The sequence below is a fragment of the Lithobates pipiens genome, unplaced genomic scaffold (assembly GCF_037356315.1).
Source record: "Lithobates pipiens isolate NorthernLeopardFrog02 unplaced genomic scaffold, aLitPip1_a1.2 Scaffold_13, whole genome shotgun sequence".
In the NCBI taxonomy this organism is placed as follows: domain Eukaryota; kingdom Metazoa; phylum Chordata; class Amphibia; order Anura; family Ranidae; genus Lithobates; species Lithobates pipiens.
Window position 1 is genome coordinate 541,250,149 of NW_027507718.1, and position 26,312 is coordinate 541,276,460.

The 26,312-nt window shown below is 53.8% G+C and overlaps 1 protein-coding gene across 1 annotated transcript; it reads right to left on the minus strand.

The window, feature by feature from the left end:
* Nucleotides 1-455: 455 nt before the first annotated feature.
* IDH3B (isocitrate dehydrogenase (NAD(+)) 3 non-catalytic subunit beta) lies at nt 456-20,245 on the minus strand. The gene is given in 13 exon segments (XM_077478316.1): nt 456-963; nt 9,213-9,273; nt 10,246-10,340; nt 10,502-10,648; nt 12,489-12,591; nt 12,876-13,009; nt 13,611-13,743; nt 15,321-15,381; nt 17,090-17,210; nt 17,858-17,931; nt 17,934-17,955; nt 19,882-19,959; nt 20,092-20,245. Coding segments are annotated over 13 exon segments (1,155 nt in total). The 5' UTR covers nt 20,128-20,245; the 3' UTR covers nt 456-873.
* Nucleotides 20,246-26,312: the final 6,067 nt, after the last annotated feature.

A 26,312-nucleotide genomic window follows, 5' to 3' on the forward strand; every position in this document is an offset into this window, starting at 1 on the left:
TTCCCACACTGGAGACGGTGAATGGCTGAACCCAGCTCCCCAGGACATCACAGAGCCAACACTCTGCCCTTCCCACACCAGAGGCCATGAATGGCTCAACCCAACTCTCCAGGACATCACAGAGCAAACGCTCTTTCCTTTAAAACGCCAGAGGCAGTGATTGGCTGAACCCACCCTGGAGACATCACATGGTCTACCTCTGCTCCCCCAGGGCATCGCAAGCCAGCGTGCTGCTCTTCCTATACTGGAGACAGGGAATGGCCAATCCTGACTCCTCTGGGGTAACATTTTGCCACCCAATTTTCATGGGGCATTTTGTAGCCGTGTATTCTGCCGACATCCTCCTCCTCTGAATGTGGATCCTCACTGAAACTTCATCATCTCCTTTCCATGAAAGCACACATTTGGCATTCTTTCCATGTTTGTGAGGAGAACACAGACAGAACACTCTCACCTTTGTGACACAAACATTTATTATCTGGTGAAATACGGCCAAATTTATAAATATTATTTACACTGGATACAAAAATAGACATGAAGGGTTCCTACACCCCCCCCGGAATTTCATTCCAACTTCCAAAGCTTGTTCAGCTGCTTCCTGTCCTCCAGGAATTCAGCTCGGGGGCGTTTCTATGGCTTGGACAAAGCTGGAGACTCCATCTAATAATAATAATACTGAGGGGTCCGACTGCTTCTCCGGAAGGTGAACAATCAATTTCCACCTTCCACCCAGCTCAATGGGTGTGGCCTATCCAGAGGGGAGGGGGGAAAGGTGGAGGATTCTAGGGGGTCATTACAGCTAGGCACAAGCGACTTGTGGTGGAGATGGTACTCTTGGGGGCTGTAGAATGGGGAGTGGGGGGGGGAATGACACTATTGAGCATATCGAGCATGGAGGTTGCCAATCACAGCTTTGACGAAGTCGGTGGTGGTGGAGTAACCGCCCATGTCTCGCGTCCGCACCTGGAGGAAGATGATGGGGGAAGCGCGCACACACACGAAAAAGGGGAGAGAACAAAAACAAAAATGGCGGATGAATATAGAACTGAAGAGCAATGGAAGCAAAGCAGAGATGGACATGAAAATCAAGAACATGCAAGCCCTTCCAAAGAGAGGTTACCTACATATATCTCATTAGTTACACCTCCATCCATGTATAACCCAATAGCCCCCCACCAGACCCCTACTAAGCTCCTCAGTCCAGAGTTCCACCTAAAAATGGCCAAGCACCAGTGAGAAGCCTACAAGCCAACTTTTTTTTCCCCTTCTTATTCTAATGGCTCCTGAAGCCGCCAGGAACTTCACATAAGCCGTTCCATCATCCATGTCATTTACTGATGAGGACTAACAGACCTCAAATGGCTGAAAAACCAAATCTCTGGATGGACAGTTGGATAAAAGGTTCTATATTTAGGATGTATCCGATCTATAAACCAGAGGTTCTGGATGGACAGTTGGATAAAAGGTTCTATATTTAGGATGTATCCGATCTATAAACCAGAGGTTCTGGATGGACAGTTGGATAAAAGGTTCTATATTTAGGATGTGTCCGATCTATAAACCAGAGGCTCTGGATGGACAGTTGGATAAAAGGTTCTATATTTAGGATGTATCTAGTCTATAGTGCTGTATACTGGATTATAAAAAGACAGAAGACATGGACATGCTGAGGAGAACATAGAGTAGGATGGATGTACACAGAGGTGGAGAAAGATCCCAGACAGACTCAAGGTCTCCTGGCTGTAAAATAGGTCGGTACAGTCTGGATTTTTACTAGTAACCAGTAAAATGTGAAATGGTATGGTCCAGAGTTGTACCGATAACCAGTAAAATATGGAATGGTACAGCCCGGAGTTGTACTGGTAACCGATAAAATATGAGATGGTACAGTCTGGAGTTGTACTGATAACTAATAAAATATGGAAAGGTATAGTGAAGGGTTGTACTGGTAACCGGTAAAATATGGGATGGTACAGCCCGGAGTTGTACTGGTAACCGGTAAAATATGGGATGGTACAGCCCGAAGTTGTACTGGTAACCGGTAAAATATGGGATGGTACAGCCCGGAGTTGTACTGGTAACCGGTAAAATATGGGATGGTACAGCCCGGAGTTGTACTGATAACCACTAAAATATGGGATGGTACAGCCCGGAGTTGTACTGATAACCACTAAAATATGGGATGGTACAGCCCGGAGTTGTACTGATAACCACTAAAATATGGGATGGTACAGCCCAGAGTTGTACTGATAACCACTAAAATATGGGATGGTACAGCCCGGAGTTGTACTGATAACCACTAAAATATGGGATGGTACAGCCCGGAGTTGTACTGATAACCACTAAAATATGGGATGGTACAGCCCGGAATTGTACTGGTAACCACTAAAATATGGGATGGTACAGCCCGGAGTTGTACTGGTAACCAGTAAAATATGGGATGGTACAGCCCGGAATTGTACTGGTAACAACTAAAATATGGGATGGTACAGCCCGGAATTGTACTGGTAACAACTAAAATATGGGATGGTACAGCCCGGAGTTGTACTGATAACCACTAAAATATGGGATGGTACAGCCCGGAGTTGTACTGATAACCACTAAAATATGGGATGGTACAGCCCGGAATTGTACTGGTAACCAGTAAAATATGGGATGGTACAGCCCGGAGTTGTACTGGTAACCACTAAAATATGGGATGGTACAGCCCGGAGTTGTACTGGTAACCACTAAAATATGGGATGGTACAGCCCGGAGTTGTACTGGTAACCACTAAAATATGGGATGGTACAGCCCGGAGTTGTACTGGTAACCACTAAAATATGGGATGGTACAGCCCGGAGTTGTACTGGTAACCACTAAAATATGGGATGGTACAGCCCGGAATTGTACTGGTAACCACTAAAATATGGGATGGTACAGCCCGGAGTTGTACTGGTAACCAGTAAAATATGGGATGGTACAGCCCGGAGTTGTACTGGTAACCAGTAAAATATGGGATGGTACAGCGCGGAGTTGTACTGGTAACCAGTAAAATATGGGATGGTACAGCCCGGAGTTGTACTGGTAACCAGTAAAATATGGGATGGTACAGCCCAGAATTGTACTGGTAACCAGTAAAATATGGGATGGTACAGCCCAGAATTGTACTGGTAACCAGTAAAATATGGGATGGTACAGCCCGGAGTTGTACTGGTAACCAGTAAAATATGGGATGGTACAGCCCGGAGTTGTACTGATAACCACTAAAATATGGGATGGTACAGCCCGGAATTGTACTGGTAACCACTAAAATATGGGATGGTACAGCCCGGAATTGTACTGGTAACAACTAAAATATGGGATGGTACAGCCCGGAGTTGTACTGGTAACCAGTAAAATATGGGATGGTACAGCCCGGAGTTGTACTGATAACCAGTAAAATATGGGATGGTACAGCCCAGAATTGTACTGGTAACCAGTAAAATATGGGATGGTACAGCCCAGAATTGTACTGGTAACCAGTAAAATATGGGATGGTACAGCCCAGAATTGTACTGGTAACCAGTAAAATATGGGATGGTACAGCCCGGAGTTGTACTGATAACCACTAAAATATGGGATGGTACAGCCCAGAGTTGTACTGGTAACCAGTAAAATATGGGATGGTACAGCCCGGAGTTGTACTGGTAACCAGTAAAATATGGGATGGTACAGCCCGGAGTTGTACTGGTAACCACTAAAATATGGGATGGTACAGCCCGGAATTGTACTGATAACTAATAAAATATGGGATGGTACAGCCCGGAGTTGTACTGATAACTAATAAAATATGGGATGGTACAGCCCGGAGTTGTACTGGTAACCACTAAAATATGGGATGGTACAGCCCGGAGTTGTACTGGTAACCAGTAAAATATGGGATGGTACAGCCCGGAGTTGTACTGATAACCACTAAAATATGGGATGGTACAGCCCAGAATTGTACTGGTAACCAGTAAAATATGGGATGGTACAGCCCGGAATTGTACTGGTAACCAGTAAAATATGGGATGGTACAGCCCAGAATTGTACTGGTAACCAGTAAAATATGGGATGGTACAGCCCGGAGTTGTACTGATAACCAGTAAAATATGGGATGGTACAGCCCGGAATTGTACTGGTAACCAGTAAAATATGGGATGGTACAGCCCAGAATTGTACTGGTAACCAGTAAAATATGGGATGGTACAGCCCGGAGTTGTACTGATAACCACTAAAATATGGGATGGTACAGCCCAGAATTGTACTGGTAACCAGTAAAATATGGGATGGTACAGCCCAGAATTGTACTGGTAACCAGTAAAATATGGGATGGTACAGCCCGGAGTTGTACTGATAACCAGTAAAATATGGGATGGTACAGCCCAGAATTGTACTGGTAACCAGTAAAATATGGGATGGTACAGCCCAGAATTGTACTGGTAACCAGTAAAATATAGGATGGTACAGCCCAGAATTGTACTGGTAACCAGTAAAATATGGGATGGTACAGCCCAGAATTGTACTGGTAACCAGTAAAATATGGGATGGTACAGCCCGGAGTTGTACTGATAACCACTAAAATATGGGATGGTACAGCCCGGAGTTGTACTGGTAACCAGTAAAATATGGGATGGTACAGCCCGGAGTTGTACTGATAACTAATAAAATATGGGATGGTACAGCCCGGAGTTGTACTGGTAACCAGTAAAATATGGGATGGTACAGCCCGGAATTGTACTGGTAACCACTAAAATATGGGATGGTACAGCCCGGAATTGTACTGGTAACAACTAAAATATGGGATGGTACAGCCCGGAGTTGTACTGGTAACCAGTAAAATATGGGATGGTACAGCCCGGAATTGTACTGGTAACCAGTAAAATATGGGATGGTACAGCCCGGAATTGTACTGGTAACCAGTAAAATATGGGATGGTACAGCCCAGAATTGTACTGGTAACCAGTAAAATATGGGATGGTACAGCCCGGAGTTGTACTGGTAACCAGTAAAATATGGGATGGTACAGCCCGGAGTTGTACTGATAACCAGTAAAATATGGGATGGTACAGCCCGGAGTTGTACTGGTAACCAGTAAAATATGGGATGGTACAGCCCGGAGTTGTACTGGTAACCAGTAAAATATGGGATGGTACAGTCCAAGGTCGTACTACCCAATTGTGGAGCGTCATCTGATCCCTGGAGCCGGAGCACAGCGCACACCACCACCCTATCCCGTTTTATCCCGCTTCCAACACCAAACTCACAAAGCGGATCACCTGACGCCTCGTATCTCTCCTATGGAAGGCGCCCCCTATAGAGATCCCACACTCACTGCACTCCGCCCTATTTCTGAACTTAATTCTTTCTATTTATACAATTGCAAATTAAAAATCGAAGCAAAAAAAATGGTGTAAAGCAAACAGAATAAAATCAAATAATAATAAAAAATAAAAAAAAAAAAAGTACAAAAAGCAGCAAAATAAGCAGCAGAGAGGAAACTCCTTTCTGGCGATTTTCTGCAGCGATAACAATGGATGATTTGGGGTGGGGGATTATCGGGGTTACTTCTTTATAAAGCCATGCAAAATAAGAGTGCAGAACCCCAACCGACGCGGCTTCATACACAGGAGAGAACGTCAGACGATGTACAAGGAAATCAATTCATTACCGGGTGAGGACGGAGGATGGGAACAGGGGGTGGAGGGCTGTTAGAAGGTGGCAGGACTTATTTATGGGCGGAGATACAGAGTGGGAGGGTTTATATCTGGGAGGAGATACAGAGTGGGAGGGTTTATATCTGGGAGGAGATACAGAGTGGGAGGGTTTATATCTGGGTGGAGATACAGAGTGGGAGGGTTTATATCTGGGTGGAGATACAGAGTGGGAGGGTTTATATCTGGGTGGAGATACAGAGTGGGAGGGTTTATATCTGGGAGGAGATACAGAGTGGGAGGGTTTATATCTGGGTGGAGATACAGAGTGGGAGGGTTTATATCTGGGTGGAGATACAGAGTGGGAGGGTTTATATCTGGGAGGAGATACAGAGTGGGAGGGTTTATATCTGGGAGGAGATACAGAGTGGGAGGGTTTATATCTGGGAGGAGATACAGAGTGGGAGGGTTTATATCTGGGAGGAGATACAGAGTGGGAGGGTTTGTATCTGGGAGGAGATAGAGTGGGAGGGTTTATATCTGGGAGGAGATAGAGTGGGAGGGTTTATATCTGGGAGGAGATACAGAGTGGGAGGGTTTGTATCTGGGAGGAGATACAGAGTGGGAGGGTTTATATCTGGATGGAGATACGGAGTGGGAGGGTTTATATCTGGGAGGAGGTACGGAGTGGGAGGGTTTATATCTGGGAGGAGGTACGGAGTGGGAGGGTTTATATCTGGGAGGAGGTACGGAGTGGGAGGGTTTATATCTGGGAGGAGGTACGGAGTGGGAGGGTTTATATCTGGGAGGAGGTACGGAGTGGGAGGGTTTATATCTGGGAGGAGGTACGGAGTGGGAGGGTTTATATCTGGGAGGAGGTACGGAGTGGGAGGGTTTATATCTGGGAGGAGGTACGGAGTGGGAGGGTTTATATCTGGGAGGAGGTACGGAGTGGGAGGGTTTATATCTGGGAGGAGGTACGGAGTGGGAGGGTTTATATCTGGGAGGAGGTACGGAGTGGGAGGGTTTATATCTGGGAGGAGGTACGGAGTGGGAGGGTTTATATCTGGGAGGAGGTACGGAGTGGGAGGGTTTATATCTGGGAGGAGGTATGGAGTGGGAGGGTTTATTTCTAGGTGGAGATATAGAGTGGGAGGGTTTATATCTGGGAGGAGATACAGAGTGGGAGGGTTTATATCTGGGAGGAGGTATGGAGTGGGAGGGTTTATATCTGGGAGGAGGTATGGAGTGGGAGGGTTTATATCTGGGAGGAGATACAGAGTGGGAGGGTTTATATCTGGGAGGAGATACAGAGTGGGAGGGTTTATATCTGGGAGGAGATACAGAGTGGGAGGGTTTATATCTGGGAGGAGGTATGGAGTGGGAGGGTTTATATCTGGGAGGAGATACAGAGTGGGAGGGTTTATATCTGGGAGGAGATACAGAGTGGGAGGGTTTATATCTGGGAGGAGATACAGAGTGGGAGGGTTTATATCTGGGAGGAGATACAGAGTGGGAGGGTTTATATCTGGGAGGAGATACAGAGTGGGAGGGTTTATATCTGGGAGGAGGTACAGAGTGGGAGGGTTTATTTCTGGGAGGAGATACAGAGTGGGAGGGTTTATTTCTGGGAGGAGATACAGAGTGGGAGGGTTTATTTCTGGGAGGAGATACAGAGTGGGAGGGTTTATATCTGGGAGGAGATACAGAGTGGGAGGGTTTATTTCTGGGAGGAGATACAGAGTGGGAGGGTTTATTTCTGGGAGGAGATACAGAGTGGGAGGGTTTATTTCTGGGAGGAGATACAGAGTGGGAGGAGGTACGGAGTGGGAGGGTTTATTTCTGGGAGGAGATACAGAGTGGGAGGGTTTATATCTGGGAGGAGATACAGAGTGGGAGGGTTTATATTTGGGAGGAGGTACGGAGTGGGAGTGTTTATATCTGGGAGGAGGTACGGAGTGGGAGTGTTTATATCTGGGAGGAGGTACGGAGTGGGAGGGTTTATATCTGGGAGGAGGTACGGGGTGGGAGGGTTTATATCTGGGAGGAGGTACGGAGTGGGAGGGTTTATTTCTGGGTGGAGACAGAGTGAGGGTGTCATTTACTGGGGGGGGAGGGGGGAGATGCAGTGAGTGGGAAAATATTTTTTTAGACTTTCTGTAAAAATCTATTTCTTCCAGTCCATTGGGGGGAGGGGGGACACAGAAATTCAGTAATAGTTTGGTTGGGTTATACTGCTGCATAGAGGAGGTCAGGACATCGGAAAACAGAAAGGTTGCAAGCCAGCCCCTTTGACTACCCAGCATGCCCCTGTTTTGTGAGCAAGCAGGATACAGGGTCAGTATATGTGCTGAACGGGGGTATGAATGAGCTGAGGATCTGCTGAACAGGGGTACTAAAGAGCTGGGGATCTGCTGAACAGGGGTACTAAAGAGCTGGGGATCTGCTGAACAGGGGTACTAAAGAGCTGGGGATCTGCTGAACAGGGGTACTAAGAAACTGGGGTTCTCCTGGGCCCCTTTAACCACTTCAGCCCCCCGGAAGAATTGGCTGCTCAATGCCCAGGCCATTTTTTGTGATTCTGCAGCGCGTCGCTTTAACTGACAATTGCGCGGTTGTGCGACGTTGTACCCAAACAAAAACATGATGATAGAAGATGGCTCTTTAATTTGTGTTAAAGTGTAGACAAACCCTAAAAGGACTGATGGGCCATGACAGGGATGGACTGGATGCCTCCTCCCCTCAAAGACCATGTTCCCGAATACCGAGGAGGAGGAGGAGGAGAAAGAAGAGGAGGATGAAATATCCTAAACACCTCACAATCCTCTAAATGGGGAAGGAGGAGACAAATCCCTAACAAACGGGGATGGGTGCAATGAGCCTTCCTTAGAGGACCGGCACTAGACCAGCTTACCCGTTGGCTAGTTATGACTGGACACTCGAGAGGCCCCATCTGGCCGAAGTCTACGACTCTCAGGTCCTTCTGAAGAGTTGTAAATACAAGGATGCTGAAAACCAGATTAGGCAGCAGGGGAGACATGAGGTCCAATGTCCCGAAAAATACCAGGTAGCTCCAAAGATAAGAGAGAAGGACTTGTTCATCTGAACTTGGGATCCAAGGAGGAACTTACATCTCCTACCAGTGAGGTCCAGAAAGGTGAGGAGGAGATCATCAACCCATGTGTTGGAAGGTCCATTGAATGTGGATCACAGATCATAGCCACCATAGGCTCAGACCACCGGTACTTCCCAAAGAGGAAATGCTCTACCACAATCTTGGAAAAGGGGTTCCAGGCTACGGCTCTGGACCGGGAAAGCCCATCCTTGGCTAGCCAACATGGTACACAAAGTTCTAGAAAAGTGCTACAATGTAGGCAGTGGTATAACCCAAACTGTTACCGAATTCTTGTGCCCCTCACTGGACGATGGAGAAATGCCCTTTGTTAGAGGGGGAGGGGTGGGTTAATCGGTGTAGTGGGTGGAGTTAGCCTGTTATACAGCAATGCAGAATTGTTATTAGACCACCACAAACAATACAAAGCAGGTCGGGTCTCTCACCTTTCCCTGTTTAATCACCTTCTTCACAGCGTCAGAGATGAGGGTGGAGTGATATTCCAGGCTGGAAATAAACAGAATTCTCGTCATTCCCGACCACCAGCCATATTGTTATATTAAAAGGTCACTCCGCCTCCTCTGATAGCCTCGCCCTGACAGACTCAACTAACTTTTTACAACTTTCTGGGTCCTCAGCAGACCCCTTGAGGAGTGATCTGTATACAGCCGTCTTCTAGCAGCAGTGAGACCCCACCCCCGAGGAGTGATCTGTATACAGCCGTCCGCTGGCAGCAGTGAGACCCCTCCCCCAAGGAGTGATCTGTATACACACTCCTTCTGGCAACAGTGAGACCCCACCCCTGAGGAGTGATCTGTCTACAGACTCCTTCTGGCAACAGTGAGACCCCACCCCTGAGGAGTGATCTGTCTACAGACTCCTTCTGGCAACAGTGAGACCCCACCCCTGAGGAGTGATCTGTCTACAGACTCCTTCTGGCAACAGTGAGACCCCACCCCTGAGGAGTGATCTGTATACAGCCGTCTTCTGGCAACAGTGAGACCCCACCCCCGAGGAGTGATCTGACTACAGACTCCTTCTGGCAACAGTGAGACCCCACCCCCGAGGAGTGATCTGACTACAGACTCCTTCTGGCAGCAGTGAGACCCCACCCCCGAGGAGTGATCTGACTACAGACTCCTTCTGGCAGCAGTGAGACCCCACCCCCGAGGAGTGATCTGTATGCAGACTCCTTCTGGCAGCAGTGAGACCATACCCCTGAGGAATGATCTGTCTACAGACACCCTCTGGCAGCAGTGAGACTCCACCCATGAGGAGTGATCTGTATACAGATTCCCTCTGGCAGCAGTGAGACCCCACCCCCGAGGAGTGATGTGTAGACAGACAAGCAGTGATACCCCACCCCCACAGAGTGATGTGTATAGACACACCCCCACAAATATGGCCGCAGACAGCAGAGCTTCACATACACGGGCCCCGAGTCACATGATATACTGCAGGGGACAGGCCGTCACTTACTTGAGGTGGCGTAACATGTTTGTGGCGGTCAGTAACATGGCGGTTGGATTGGCAATATTCCGGCCCACGGCCTGAGCGAAGGGATGACGGGCCCCCTGGGGAGACAGAACAAGCAGCATGCTGGGTAAATGAGTGGCTTGCTGCCTCCTGGGTAGAGTGAGATGAAATGACAGATAATGATTTACTCTTCATCCAGATAACACAGAGAGAATTATGGGAATCCAGCTGGCCCCGCCCCCCCACAGCCCGAACTCACCGTCTCAAACACGGCATACTCCGCGCTGTAACTCTCCCCGGGAACCACTCCGGCTCCTCCCACCAGACCCGCCGCCAGGTTATCGATGATGTTCCCGTACAGATTCGGCATCACCAGCACGTCAAACTGATATGGGTTCTGTACCAGCTGTGAGAAAAACAACAATTACTACTCAATACGGAGAGACGCTGGAAGTCTGCCCCCCCCTCCCCCTCCTCCATGGGTGACAGAGGAGACAGCAATAATACAAAGTCTAAGATATGGAGCCTGCCCCTCCTACTATAGGGTGTCAGGCAGGAAGCATTATAACATAGGGAGTCTGACCCGCCTACTGCAGGGTGACAAAGTGCAGATTGCCCCTATTATAGGGTGTGATAGAGAAATAAGACAGAGCCAGACCCTCTCTAAGAGGGTGAGGGGGGAGTGTCCTGAGGATGAGGTCGAAGGGGGGGGGAGTGTGCTGAGGGCGAAGGGGGAGTGTCCTGAGGGTGAGGTCGAAGGGGGGGGGAGTGTGCTGAGGGTGAGGGTAAAGGATGACTGTCTTACGGGGGAGGGCAAAGGGGGAGTGTCCCGAGGGTGAGGGCAAAGGGGGAGTGTCCCGAGGGTGAGGGCAAAGGGGGAGTGTCCCGAGGGTGAGGGCAAAGGGGGAGTGTCCCGAGGGTGAGGGCAAAGGGGGAGTGTCCCGAGGGTGAGGGCAAAGGGGGAGTGTCCCGAGGGTGAGGGCAAAGGGGGAGTGTCCCGAGGGTGAGGGCAAAGGGGGAGTGTCCCGAAGGTGAGGGCAAAGGGGGAGTGTCCCGAAGGTGAGGGCAAAGGGGGAGTGTCCCGAAGGTGAGGGCAAAGGGGGAGTGTCCCGAAGGTGAGGGCAAAGGGGGAGTGTCCCGAAGGTGAGGGCAAAGGGGGAGTGTCCCGAAGGTGAGGGCAAAGGGGGAGTGTCCCGAGGGTGAGGGCAAAGGGGGAGTGTCCCGAGGGTGAGGGCAAAGGGGGAGTGTCCCGAAGGTGAGGGCAAAGGGGGAGTGTCCCGAAGGTGAGGGCAAAGGGGGAGTGTCCCGAAGGTGAGGGCAAAGGGGGAGTGTCCCGAAGGTGAGGGCAAAGGGGGAGTGTCCCGAAGGTGAGGGCGAAGGGGGAGTGTCCCGAAGGTGAGGGCGAAGGGGGAGTGTCCCGAGAGTGAGGGCGAAGGGGGAGAGTGTCCTGAGGGTGAGGGCGAAGGGGGAGTGTCCCGAGGGTGAGGGCGAAGGGGGAGTGTCCTGAGGGTGAGGGCGAAGGGGGAGTGTCCTGAGGGTGAGGGCGAAGGGGGAGTGTCCTGAGGGTGAAGGTGGCGTGTCCTGCGGGTGAGGGCGAAGGGGGAGTGTCCTGAGGGTGAGGGCGAAGGGGGAGTGTCCTGAGGGTGAGGGCGAAGGGGGAGTGTCCCGAGGGTGAGGGCGAAGGGGGAGTGTCCCGAGGGTGAGGGCGAAGGGGGAGTGTCCCGAGGGTGAGGGCGAAGGGGGAGTGTCCCGAGGGTGAGGGCGAAGGGGGAGTGTCCTGAGGGTGAGGGCGAAGGGGGAGTGTCCTGAGGGTGAAGGTGGCGTGTCCTGCGGGTGAGGGCGAAGGGGGAGTGTCCTGAGGGTGAGGGCGAAGGGGGAGTGTCCTGAGGGTGAGGGCGAAGGGGGAGTGTCCTGAGGGTGAGGGCGAAGGGGGAGTGTCCTGAGGGTGAGTGTCCTGAGGGTGAAGGTGGCGTGTCCTGCGGGGGGAGTGTCCTGAGGGTGAGGGCGAAGGGGGAGTGTCCTGAGGGTGAGGGCGAAGGGGGAGTGTCCTGAGGGTGAGGGCGAAGGGGGAGTGTCCTGAGGGTGAGGGCGAAGGGGGAGTGTCCTGAGGGTGAGGGCGAAGGGGGAGTGTCCTGAGGGTGAAGGTGGCTTGACCTGCGGGGGGAGTGTCCTGTGGGGGAGGGTGAAGGGGGAGTGTCCTGTGGGGGAGGGTGAAGGGGGAGTGTCCTGTAGGGGCGTGTCCTCACCTGCATGCAGCAGTTATCGATGATGATGGTCTCGTATTGGATTTTGGGATACAATTCAGCCACCTCCTTACAGCACTGCAGGAACAGACCGTCACCCAGCTTCCTGATTGGTGGAAACAGATTACAGGATTATGCAGAGAAGTCACATGATCCAAAAAAATTTTTTACAATTTATGTGAGAAGGATGTGGGCGTGTCACAGTAATAGAGGAACCGCCTACAGCTCCGCTTCCTCCTCCATCCTCTGGTTGAATAGAGGAGGTGATGACCTCTGACCTCCCCGGGTGGAAGGAACCATATAGAGGGGGGAGACGTTTCCCCTCCCATCTGAGCGCTCCCTCCCCCACACCGTCAGAGGAGTGACGGACCTCCCTTCCTCTGGACTCACATTATGTTGGCTTTGTGCACAGCCGTGACCTTGGACCGACCTTTCTTCGTGGCGTAATCAAAGGCAAACTTGGCAATCCGGTTGGACTTCACTCTGGTGATGATCTTCAGACATTCGATGACTCCGCTGACACTCTGCACCCCAAAACACACAAAATCCATCACACAAGGGCTGCCATCAGGTGCACCTCCCCCCACATACCTTGAGCACCCACCACGTCCAATGAACCTCCTACCTCCCCCCAACCACGTCCAATGTACCTCCTACCTCCCCCCCAACCACATCCAATGTACCTCCTACCCACAACCACATCCAATGTACCCCCAACCACGTCTAATGTACCTCCTAAATCCCCTTCAACCACGTCCAATGTACCTCCTACCTCCCCCCCAACCACATCCAATGTACCTCCTACCCACAACCACATCCAATGTACCCCCAACCACGTCTAATGTACCTCCTAAATCCCCTTCAACCACGTCCAATGTACCTCCTACCCACAACCAATGTACCTCCAACCACGTCCAATGAACCTGCTACCCCCAACCACATCCAATGTACCTTCTACCTCCCCCAAACCACGTCCAATGTACCTCCTACCTCCCCCCAACCACATTCAATGTACCTCCTCCCTCACCCCAACGTCTAATGTACCTCCTACCCCCAAAAACGTACAATATACTTCATACTCCCCTTCATTGTGTACCATGTGCTTTACACCGCCCCTCCATGTACCTCATGTTCCAAGGAGCTGTACTCGCCCTCAGTTTGCTCTCGGATGATGACCAGGTCCAGATTGTTGTGTCGGGTCTTGTATCCCGGTAGACTGTTCACATGAACCACATTGGCAAAGAGATCCAACTTCCGTCTGTGAGGAGAGGAGTAGATTTTGCGTTACTGGGGATTCTGGGAAATGATAATCCTGTGTGATGGCGCACAATAAGACATCATCCTATCATCAGTTCAGAGTGGAGGCCTGGCTTCCCCGTGGTCCCTCGCAGCACTGTCCCTCTCCTGATAGTTCCTTAGCCCCACACCCAACGGTTCCCTCGTGACCCCGTTCATTGCGCGACAGCTCCCTCGTGGGCCCCCGCTCCATCCCCGACAGCTCCCTCGTGGGCCCCCGCTCCATCCCCGACAGCTCCCTCCTGGGCCCCCGCTCCATCCCCGACAGCTCCCTCCTGGGCCCCCGCTCCATCCCCGACAGCTCCCTCCTGGGCCCCCGCTCCATCCCCGACAGCTCCCTCCTGGGCCCCCGCTCCATCCCCGACAGCTCCCTCCTGGGCCCCCGCTCCATCCCCGACAGCTCCCTCCTGGGCCCCCGCTCCATCCCCGACAGCTCCCTCGTGGGCCCCCGCTCCATCCCCGACAGCTCCCTCGTGGGCCCCCGCTCCATCCCCGACAGCTCCCTCGTGGGCCCCCGCTCCATCCCCGACAGCTCCATCGTGGGCCCCCGCTCCATCCCCGACAGCTCCCTCGTGGGCCCCCGCTCCATCCCCGACAGCTCCCTCGTGGGCCCCGCTCCATCCCCGACAGCTCCCTCGTGGGCCCCCGCTCCATCCCCGACAGCTCCCTCGTGGGCCCCCGCTCCATCCCCGACAGCTCCCTCGTGGGCCCCCGCTCCATCCCCGACAGCTCCCTCGTGGGCCCCCGCTCCATCCCCGACAGCTCCCTCGTGGGCCCCCGCTCCATCCCCGACAGCTCCCTCGTGGGCCCCCGCTCCATCCCCGACAGCTCCCTCGTGGGCCCCCGCTCCATCCCCGACAGCTCCCTCGTGGGCCCCCGCTCCATCCCCGACAGCTCCCTCGTGGGCCCCCGCTCCATCCCCGACAGCTCCCTCGTGGGCCCCCGCTCCATCCCCGACAGCTCCCTCGTGGGCCCCCGCTCCATCCCCGACAGCTCCCTCGTGGGCCCCCGCTCCATCCCCGACAGCTCCCTCCTGGCCCCCGCTCCACCCCCGACAGCTCCCTCCTGGCCCCCGCTCCATCCCCGACAGCTCCCTCCTGGGCCCCCGCTCCATCCCCGACAGCTCTCTCGTGGGCCCCCGCTCCATCCCCGACAGCTCCCTCGTGGGCCCCCGCTCCATCCCCGACAGCTCCCTCGTGGGCCCCCGCTCCATCCCCGACAGCTCCCTCGTGGGCCCCCGCTCCATCCCCGACAGCTCCCTCCTGGCCCCCGCTCCATCCCCGACAGCTCCCTCCTGGCCCCCGCTCCATCCCCGACAGCTCCCTCGTGGGCCCCGCTCCATGCCTCAGCTCATCCCCAGCAGTCCCTCCCAACCCTGTCTAATGTCTGGTGGGCCTGCAGGGCTTTGTTCTCTGGGGTCCATTATACCCCCCCTCCCATCTCCTGTGGTCCCATATGCAGCCCACTGCTGAGCCCTTTTAGGTGTGTACCCGGGAAAGGGGGGGGGGGGGAGGGGAGAGAGGGTTATACAGATCGTACCTGAGTCTCATCTCATAGGAGGCCAGTTCACCTTTGTACTCCATGGGGGTGTGGATCTTCCCTGCAGAGACAGACAGAGGACACGTCACACACAGACAGTCAATCCCCTCCTCCATCTTTTATCACTTCTTGTTTCTACTACACTCATCTCCTCCCATAGGATCCCCCCCAAAAGAATCCTCTCCTCCCATAGGCCCCCCCCCCCCCAAAGAATTCTCTCCTCCCATAGGTCCCCCCCCCCCCCCCAAAGAATCCTCTCCTCCTGCCGCCCCTTCTCTGGGGATAACAATATATACAGCATGTCACAAAAGTGAGTACACCCCTCAGTGACATTTCTCCTCTCTTTTCATGTGACAACACTGAAGAAATGACACTTGTCTACAATGTAAAGTAGTGAGTGTACAGCTTGTATAACAGTGTAAATTTGCCGTCCCCTCAAAATAACTCAACACACAGCCATTAATGACTAAACCGCTGGCAACAAAAGTCAGTACACCCCTAAGTGAAAATGTCCAAATTGGGCCCAATTAGGCATTTTCCTCTCCCCCCCGGTGTCATGTGACTCGTTAGTGTTACAAGGTCTCAGGTGTGAATGGGGAGCAGGTGTGTTAAATTCGGTGTTATCGCTCTCACTCTCTCATACTGGTCACTGGAAGTACAACATGGCACCTCATGGCAAAGATCTCTCTGAAGTTTCTGAAGATAAGAATTGTTGCTCTACATAAAGATGGCCTAGGCTATAAGAAGATCGCCAAGACCCTGAAAACTGAGCTGCAGCACGGTGGCCAAGACCATACAGCGGTATAACAGGACAGGTTCCCCTCAGAACAGGCCTCGCCATGGTCCACCAAAGAAGTTGAGGTCACGTGATCAGCGTCATATCCAGAGGGTGTCTTTGGGAAATAGACGTATGAGTGCTGCCAGCATTGCTGCAGAGGTTGTAGGGGTGGTGGGGGGTCAGCCTGTCAGTGCTCAGACCATACGCCGCACACTGCATCAAATTGGTCTGCATGGCTGTCACCCCAGAAGGAAGCCTCTTCTAAAGGTGATGCACAAGAAAGACCACAAACAGTTTGCTGAAGACAAGCAGACTAAGGAGATGGATTACTGGAACCATGTCCTGTGGTCTGATGAGACCAAGATAAAGGTATTTGGTGTCAGATGGTGTCAGGCGTGTGTGGGGGCAACCAGGTGAGGAGGACAAAGACAAGTGTGTCTACAGTCAGGCATGGTGGTGGGGGTGTCATGGTCTGGGGCTGCATGAGTGCTGCCGGCACTGGGGGGCTACAGATCATTGAGGGGACCATGAATGCCAACATGTACTGTGACATACTGAAGCAGAGCATGATCCCCTCCCTTCAGAGACTGGACCGCAGGGCAGTATTCCAACATGATAACCACCCCAAACACACCTCCAACACCACCACTGCCTTGCTAAAGAAGCTGAGGGTAAAGGTGATGGACTGGCCAAGCATGTCTCCAGACCTAAACCCTATTGGTCATCTGTGGGGGATCCTCAGAGGGAAGGTGGAGGAGGGGAAGGTCTCCAACATCCACCAGCTCCGTGATGTCATCATGGGGGAGGGGGAAGAGAACTCCAGTGACAACCTGTGAAGCTCTGGACCTCCATGCCCAAGAGGGTTAAGGCCGTGCTGGAAAATAATGGCGGCCACACAAAATATTCTTTTTTTATACCCGCTGTATATGCCGACATCATCCCGGGAATTTTCTCCCCGACCCATGTGACCCGTGGGGCCATGACGACTTACCTTTAATGGCCACTTTATTGGCCTGCATGGAGCTCAGCACCTGCTCCAGCTTCTCAGGGGACGCCATGTTCTGCACCTCGCTCAGGTGATGTTCATCGAATTCCACTGGGACGTCGGCGGCCTGCAAGAGGAGAATGAGGAGGAGGAGAAGGAAATATGCAGTACTTGTAAGTATGAAGAAGCATGCGACAGCATTGGGCCAATCAGCATGAAGAGCTGGGAAATACACAGAACTTCTGGGTATGAAGGAGCATGTACCAGCACTAGCAGCTCACAATTTTCCATTTACCCCCCCTGGGCAGCAACACACACACACAGAGGGCGGGGCAAACTGACATCACACACACAGAGGGCTGGGCAAACTGACATTACACACACACAGGGGGCGGGGCAAACTGACATCACACACAGAGGGCGGGGCAAACTGACATTACACACACAGAGGGCGGGGCAAACTGACATCACACACACAGAGGGCTGGGCAAACTGACATTACACACACAGAGGGCGGGGCAAACTGACATCACACACAGAGGGCGGGGCAAACTAACATTACACACACAGAGGGCGGGGCAAACTGACATTACACACACAGAGGGCGGGGCAAACTGACATCACACACACACAGGGGGCGGGGCACACAGAAGGGTGAATAGGTCACATGGTAGAAGAAGGTAATGGTAGGAAGGGACACATGAATGTTGAGTTCGGGCGGGGGAGGGGGGGGGGCCCGTGTGCCCAGATGATGTCACTGTATAACTCACTCACCTTAAAGACTTCCTTCACAGAGTGCATGAGCTCCGGACCCACTCCGTCCCCGGGGATCATAGTGACACGGAAGCCCCCTCCGACAGGCCCGACTCCCCCTGTGACATCACAGAACACAGAGAATGACATCACACTCAGGACAAAGACAACTCCTCCCACCGGAGACACAACCCCACCCACAAGAGAGAGACAACTCCACTTACTGGAGAGATGACCCACACCCAATAAAGAGGCGACCACACCCACTGGAGAGATGGCCACGCTCACTGGAGAGATGACCACGCCCACTGGAGAGATGGCCACGCCCACTGGAGAGATGGCCACGCCCACTGGAGAGATGACCCCCACCCACTAGAGGGACAACTTCACTTACCGAAGAGAAGACAAGACCAAGTGGAATGATGACCCCGCCCAATAAAGAGACATTCCCACCTACTGGAGGGATGGCGCCACTTGCTAGAGAGATGACCCCACCCAATAAAAGACAACCCTACCCACTGGAGAGACGATCCCCTCCCCTGGAAGGACAATCCCACCCAATAAAAAGAGACAACCACACCCTCTGAAGAGATGACCAAGAGGAGAAATGACCCCTACCCACTGAAGATACAAACACACCCACTAAAGATACAAACCCACCCACTGAAGATACAAACCCACCCACTGAAGATACAAACCCACCCACTGAAGATACAAACCCACCCACTGAAGATACAAACCCACCCACTGAAGATACAAACCCACCCACTGAAGATACAAACCCACCCACTGAAGATACAAACCCACCCACTGAAGATACAAACACACCCACTGAAGATACAAACACACCCACTGAAGATACAAACACACCCACTGAAGATACAAACACACCCACTGAAGATACAAACACACCCACTGAAGATACAAACACACCCACTGAAGATACAAACACACCCACTGAAGATACAAACACACCCACTGAAGATACAAACACACCCACTGAAGATACAAACCCACCCACTGAAGATACAAACCCACCTACTGAAGATACAAACACACCCACTGAAGATACAAACACACCCACTGAAGATACAAACCCTGCCTGCCCCCTGGAGACAAATCTATTGGGGTTATTTATGGGAAGGTGTTTGTAAAGACACCCTGTCACTAAGGGAAGGGACTTCCCATCATGGTATACACAAACATAGCTCTGACCCCTCCCAATAATCCCCGACTGCAGCAACCTATCAGTGGACCCGGGATCAGGATAGGAGGTGGGGGGGGGGGGTGGAAGAGATCACCGAACTCTGGCTCTCTGATCTCCCCTTCCTGTTAGTGACCTGTAAAACGATCCCGGTGTCACATCCCCCGAGGAGGAGAAGCTCAGGGAGTGCGATCCGTGCTCCACCAGCTTCACTGGAGGACAGGGGAGACATCAGGAGCCTATTAGACCCCCGATTGTCTCATAAAGGGAACCCGTCACCAAAATATTCATCCCTTAGGTGACTTTTTGTCCTCTATGGGATGAAAAAAAACAAGTATTTAGTATAAAAAAAATAAAGACTAAAAAAAAAAAAAAAAAAAGTTCCATGCAAGAACCTAACATCCCTCCTCCCAAAATGTTTAAGGACCCCCGTAACTATAAATACATGCGTTGGGGGTGGGGCCTACGCATGAAAACATCGCGTCGCACGCAATCTTAACCCTCGGCATGTCAGGTGTTTATTTTACTGGGTGATTTTTCTTGGCGTCTTTGTATCCAAAAAATCTACTTTTGTGTATTTTTTTTTATTTTTACCGAAACTTTTCATTTTAATAATGCGTTGCGCTAATACCGCGTGGCATAAAAAAAAGGTGGGACCTCCCCCATTTTATTCTCCGGGGTCTCCGCTTTCAGAAAATATATCACGTTTGGGGGGTTTTATGTGACCTTCAGGCCTAAAAATGGGTTATACGAGAGAAGCGGCTCCGGTGGGGACGGGCTTACTGCCGATTGGCCGTTATGGGTTGGCAGGGCTCCACCCCCGCGGTGCGGGCATACTCACCTGGCTGCTGGCGGCTTGCTGGAGGACGGAGGAGGAGGAGCACGACCTCCGGAGGAGGGAGGAGCCCCAGACACATCTCTACGGAGACACAGATAGAGAAGAATGACTGACAGCTCACAGTATGAGGAGCCCCTTCACTGGGAGCATGCTGCTTCCCTCAGGGGGGGCCGCAGAGGCTCCCTATTCACCTTTACAATACAGGAGTCTCACCTCTGCCGCTGCAAACAACTGCCTGACCGCCGCCATGATGGAAACAAACGTGACCCGGAAGTAGGAAAGAGAGGACGGGCAGCCACTTCCGGTGTCCTCAACCCGCCGAGGAGCAGTGACTGGATCCCGGCTCCGCCTCTATCGCTGACATCCCGCCCTCTTTCTTATTTACAGGACACCCAATCCAATTTAGAGCGGCAGGTATCCGCCCCCTTTAATGATCTGAGTGGTAGAACGCGGTGTCTCCGCCCCCTCTATTTGCATAGCTGTCTCAGGGAGCTGTTGATAGGCGGGTGTGTGTAGAGTGACAGGTATCCGCCCCTTTAATGATCTGAGTGGTAGAACGCGGTGTCTCCGCCCCCTCTATTTGCATAGCTGTCTCAGGGAGCTGTTGATAGGCGGGTGTGTGTGTGTAGAGGACAGGTATCCGCCCCCTCAGGCTCTGTCTGGATAGGACGCGGTGTCTCCGCCCCATCTATTTGCATAGCTGTCGCAGGGAGATGTGGGTAGATCGGCGGGTGGTTGCGGGCTGTGTGCGGGGACGGATAGCGCGGATATATCTCTATATAGAGTTATAGAAGACATATAGAGAAGACGGAAGGGTATATAGAGAATGTACAGGACCGCTTGTGATTGGACGGATTTCTCTCCATGACTTCTCCCTGTGTATCGGGGGCGGGGTATATAAGAAGGGTGGCGACTCCATACATCCGGGTGAGGGGAAGCTCATTACCGGGGTCACGCGCTGAGTGCGCCACTCCCACCTAGGTGGGGGGCGGAGTCACTCCCATTCCGCCTCGGGGAAGGTCTGAGACAAGAGCCAATCACCGCCCTCACAGGGCGTCACCTGATTCCTTGGTGAGTGAGTCCCCAGACAGCCTGGCACGGTCCGACCACATGGCCCGACAGGAGAAGCCGGGGGCGGGGCCCTGGAGCGCGAGGCGAGCGGATCCTAGATTACAGGTCCCTCCCTCCGCCCCGACTCCACCCCCAGCCGATGTCGTCATGTCACCCGGACCTTGGAAGAGACTCATGGCTGGCCGAGCGAGTCCGATGCGTGAGATGAGAGCCCCGCCCCCCACACTGCGCATGTGCGGGGGACAGCTCCACAACCCAAGTCAGACTACTCTCTCCTCCCCTTTTATTATTATTAATAAGAGACAGCGCCCCCTGTGGCCAGGCTGAACATCTCACCGTCCAGTCAGAATGACACAGAAGCCAAATTTAGTCAAATAGGCCCAAACCAAACTGTGCTTTGGGTAAAGTTCTAATTTTGAAAACACATAGCTCTTCAGGAGCCCGCCGCTATATATACAACTATATAGATCAGACCAAAATGAGGGACAAATGGGGGGGGAATGAAGGACATTTCTCCAAATTAGGGACAGTCCCTCAAAAATCAGGGACAGTTGGGAGCTATGCCAACCTGTAGGCCTCCCACGTGTGAGGAACCTCGGCCTCTCCCTTTAGGCCTCCCACGTGTGAGAAACCTCGGCCTCTCCCTCTAGGCCTCCCACGTGTGAGAAACCTCGGCCTCTCCCTGTAGGCCTCCCACGTGTGAGGAACGTTGACCTCTCCCTGTAGGCCTCCCACGTGTGAGAAACGTTGGCCTCAACCTGTAGTCCTCCCACGTGTGAGAAACCTCGGCCTCCCCCTGTAGGCCTCCCACATGTGAGAAACGTTGGCCTCTCCCTGTAGTCCTCCCACATGTGAGAAACCTCGGCCTCCCACGTGTGAGGAACCTCGGCCTCTCCCTGTAGGCCTCCCACATGTGAGAAACGTGGGCCTCAACCTGTAGTCCTCCCACGTGTGAGAAACCTCGGCCCCCCTGTAGGCCTCCCACGTGTGAGAAACCTCGGCCCCCCCTGTAGGCCTCCCACGTGTGAGAAACGTGGGCCTCAACCTGTAGTCCTCCCACGTGTGAGAAACGTTGGCCTCTCCCTGTAGGCCTCCCACGTGTGAGAAACGTTGGCCTCAACCTGTAGTCCTCCTACGTGTGAGAAACGTTGGCCTCAACCTGTAGTCCTCCCACGTGTGAGAAACCTCGGCCTCCCCCTGTAGGCCTCCCACGTGTGAGAAACCTCGTCCTCTCCCTGTAGGCCTCCCACATGTGAGAAACCTCGGCCTCCCCCTGTAGGCCTCCCACGTGTGAGGAACCTCGGCCTCTTCCTGTAGGCCTCCCACGTGTGAGGAACCTCGGCCTCTCCCTGTAGGCCTCCCACGTGTGAGGAACCTCGGCCTCTCCCTGTAGGCCTCCCACGTGTGAGAATCGTTGGCCTCAACCTGTAGTCCTCCCACGTGTGAGAAACCTCGGCCTCCCCCTGTAGGCCTCCCACGTGTGAGAAACCTCGTCCTCTCCCTGTAGGCCTCCCACATGTGAGAAACCTCGCCCTCCCCCTGTAGGCCTCCCATGTGTGAGGAACCTCGGCCCCTCCCTGTAGGCCTCTCACGTGTGAGAAACGTTGGCCTCAACCTGTAGTCCTCCCACGTGTGAGAAACCTTGGCCTCTTCCTGTAGTCCTCCCACATGTGAGAAACGTTGGCCTCTCCCTGTAGTCCTCCCACATGTGAGAAACGTTGGCCTCTCCCTGTAGTCCTCCCACATGTGAGAAACGTTGGCCTCAACCTGTAGTCCTCCCACGTGTGAGAAACCTCGGCCTCTCCCTGTAGGCCTCCCACATGTGAGGAACCTTGGCCTCTCCCTGTAGGCCTCCCACGTGTGAGAAACCTCGGCCTCTCCCTGTAGGCCTCCCACGTGTGAGGAACCTCGGCCTCTCCCTGTAGGCCTCCCACGTGTGAGAAACCTCGGCCTCTCCCTGTAGGCCTCCCACATGTGAGGAACCTCGGCCTCTCCCTGTAGGCCTCCCACATGTGAGGAACCTCGGCCTCTCCCTGTAGGCCTCCCACATGTGAGGAACCTCGGCCTTTCCCTGTAGGCCTCCCACATGTGAGGAACCTCGGCCTTTCCCTGTAGGCCTCCCACGTGTGAGGAACCTCGGCCTCTCCCTGTAGGCCTCCCACGTGTGAGAAACCTCGGCCTCTCCCTGTAGGCCTCCCACATGTGAGGAACCTCGGCCTTTCCCTGTAGGCCTCCCACATGTGAGGAACCTCGGCCTCTCCCTGTAGTCCTCCCACGTGTGAGGAACCTCGGCCTCTCCCTGTAGGCCTCCCACGTGTGAGGAACCTCGGCCTCTCCCTGTAGGCCTCCCACGTGTGAGGAACCTCGGCCTCTCCCTGTTAATGCTCAGTAACAAGTAAATGTTGGGCTTTGAGCACTCCCAAGTTAAAAAAGGTCCAATCACGCACAGCGCACGACCATAATAAATCAGTGATTTGCTGACATCTGTTTATCATTTGCACATTTATTATGGAAAGTAAAAATAACATTGATAGTCAACAGATATAGACCCCGCCCCCTGCCCCCTGTCCCCAACCCCCTGCCCCCCGCCCCCCGCCCCCTGCCCCCTGTATATAACAAGTAGTGATGACTAAACACAGCACACTTCGGATCACTAGACATTCGCTAAACTCGAAAATTCTGCATACCACAAATATAGCACCTGAATCCCACTGAAGTCAGAGTGGAATCCTAGAATTGTTTTTGATGCAGTAGGCTGGGGGGGGGGGGGGGTCGCTTTGACACAGTTGGCCAGGGAGAAAGGCGCTTTGACGCAGTTGGCCTCAGAGGGGTCGCTTTGTGGCAGTTGGCCTCAGAGGGGTCGCTTTGTGGCAGTTGGCCTCAGAGGGGTCGCTTTGACGCAGTTGGCCACAGAGGGGTCACTTTGACGCAGTTGGCCACAGAGGGGGTTGCTTTGGCACAGTTGGCCAGGGAGAGGGGCGCTTTGACGCAGTTGGCCACAGAGGGGTCGCTTTGACGCAGTTGGCCAAAGAGGGGTCGCTTTGGCACAGTTGGCCAGGGAGAGGGGCACTTTGACGCAGTTGGCCACAGAGGGGTCGCTTTGAGGCAGTTGGCCTCAGAGGGGTCGCTTTGAGGCAGTTAGCCTCAGAGGGGTCGCTTTGACGCAGTTGGCCTCAGAGGGGTCGCTTTGACGCAGTTGGCCTCAGAGGGGTCGCTTTGACGCAGTTGGCTTCAGAGGGGTCGCTTTGTGGCAGTTGGCCTTAGAGGGGTCGCTTTGAGGCAGTTGGCCACAGAGGGGTCCCTTTGGCACAGTTGGCCAGGGAGAGGGGTGCTTTGAGTCAGTTGGCCACAGAGGGGTCGCTTTGACGCAGTTGGCCAGAGAGGGGTCGCTTTGACGCAGTTGGCCACAGAGGGGTCGCTTTGGCACAGTTGGCCAGGGAGAGGGGCGCTTTGACGCAGTTGGCCACAGAGGGGTCACTTTGACGCAGTTGGCCAGAGAGGGGTCGCTTTGGCACAGTTGGCCAGGGAGAGGGGCGCTTTGACGCAGTTGGGCACAGAGGGGTCGCTTTGATGCAGTTGGCTACAGACGGGTCGCTTTGACGCAGTTGGCCACAGAGGGGTCGATTTGAGGCAGTTGGCCTCAGAGGGGTCGTTTTGATGCAGTTGGCCACAGACGAGTCGCTTTGACGCAGTTGGCCACAGAGGGGTCGCTTTGACGCAGTTGGCCTCAGAGGGGTCACTTTGACGCAGTTGGCCTCAGAGGGGTCGCTTTGACGCAGTTGGCCTCAGAGGGGGCGCTTTGACGCAGTTGGCCTCAGAGGGGTCGCTTTGTGGCAGTTGGCCTCAGAGGTGTCGCTTTGAGGCAGTTGGCCACAGAGGGGTCGCTTTGTGGCAGTTGGCCACAGAGGGGTCGCTTTGAGGCAGTTGGCCACAGAGGGGTCGCTTTGATGCAGTTGGCTACAGACGGGTCGCTTTGACGCAGTTGGCCACAGAGGGGTCGCTTTGAGGCAGTTGGCCTCAGAGGGGTCGCTTTGAGGCAGTTGGCCTCAGAGGGGTCGCTTTGACGCAGTTGGCCTCAGAGGGGTCGCTTTGACGCAGTTGGCTTCAGAGGGGTCGCTTTGTGGCAGTTGGCCTTAGAGGGGTCGCATTGAGGCAGTTGGCCACAGAGGGGTCGCTTTGAGGCAGTTGGGCAGAGAGGGGGGGGGGTCGCTTTGACATAGTTGGCCAGAGAGGGGGAGGCTACTTTGACGCACTTAGCCAGAGGGTAGGGGGGGGGTCGCTTTGGCACAGTTGGCCAAGGAGAGGGGCGCTTTGACGCAGTTGGCCACAGAGGGGTCGATTTGAGGCAGTTGGCCTCAGAGGGGTCGTTTTGATGCAGTTGGCCAAAGAGGGGTCACTTTGGCACAGTTGGCCAGGGAGAGGGGCACTTTGACGCAGTTGGCCACAGAGGGGTCGCTTTGAGGCAGTTGGCCTCAGAGGGGTCGCTTTGACGCAGTTGGCCAAAGAGGGGTCGCTTTGGCACAGTTGGCCAGGGAGAGGGGCACTTTGACGCAGTTGGCCACAGAGGGGTCGCTTTGAGGCAGTTGGCCTCAGAGGGGTCGCTTTGAGGTAGTTGGCCCCAGAGGGGTCGCTTTGACGCAGTTGGCCTCAGAGGGGTCGCTTTGACGCAGTTGGCCTCAGAGGGGTCGCTTTGACGCAGTTGGCTTCAGAGGGGTCGCTTTGTGGCAGTTGGCCTTAGAGGGGTCGCTTTGAGGCAGTTGGCCACAGAGGGGTCGCTTTGGCACAGTTGGCCAGGGAGAGGGGTGCTTTGAGGCAGTTGGCCACAGAGGGGTCGCTTTGACGCAGTTGGCCAGAGAGGGGTCGCTTTGACGCAGTTGGCCACAGAGGGGTCGCTTTGATGCAGTTGGCTACAGACGGGTCGCTTTGACGCAGTTGGCCACAGAGGGGTCGATTTGAGGCAGTTGGCCTCAGAGGGGTCGTTTTGATGCAGTTGGCCACAGACGAGTCGCTTTGACGCAGTTGGCCACAGAGGGGTCGCTTTGACGCAGTTGGCCTCAGAGGGGTCACTTTGACGCAGTTGGCCTCAGAGGGGTCGCTTTGACGCAGTTGGCCTCAGAGGGGTCGCTTTGACGCAGTTGGCCTCAGAGGGGTCGCTTTGTGGCAGTTGGCCTCAGAGGTGTCGCTTTGAGGCAGTTGGCCACAGAGGGGTCGCTTTGTGGCAGTTGGCCACAGAGGGGTCGCTTTGAGGCAGTTGGCCACAGAGGGGTCGCTTTGATGCAGTTGGCTACAGACGGGTCGCTTTGACGCAGTTGGCCACAGAGGGGTCGCTTTGAGGCAGTTGGCCTCAGAGGGGTCGCTTTGAG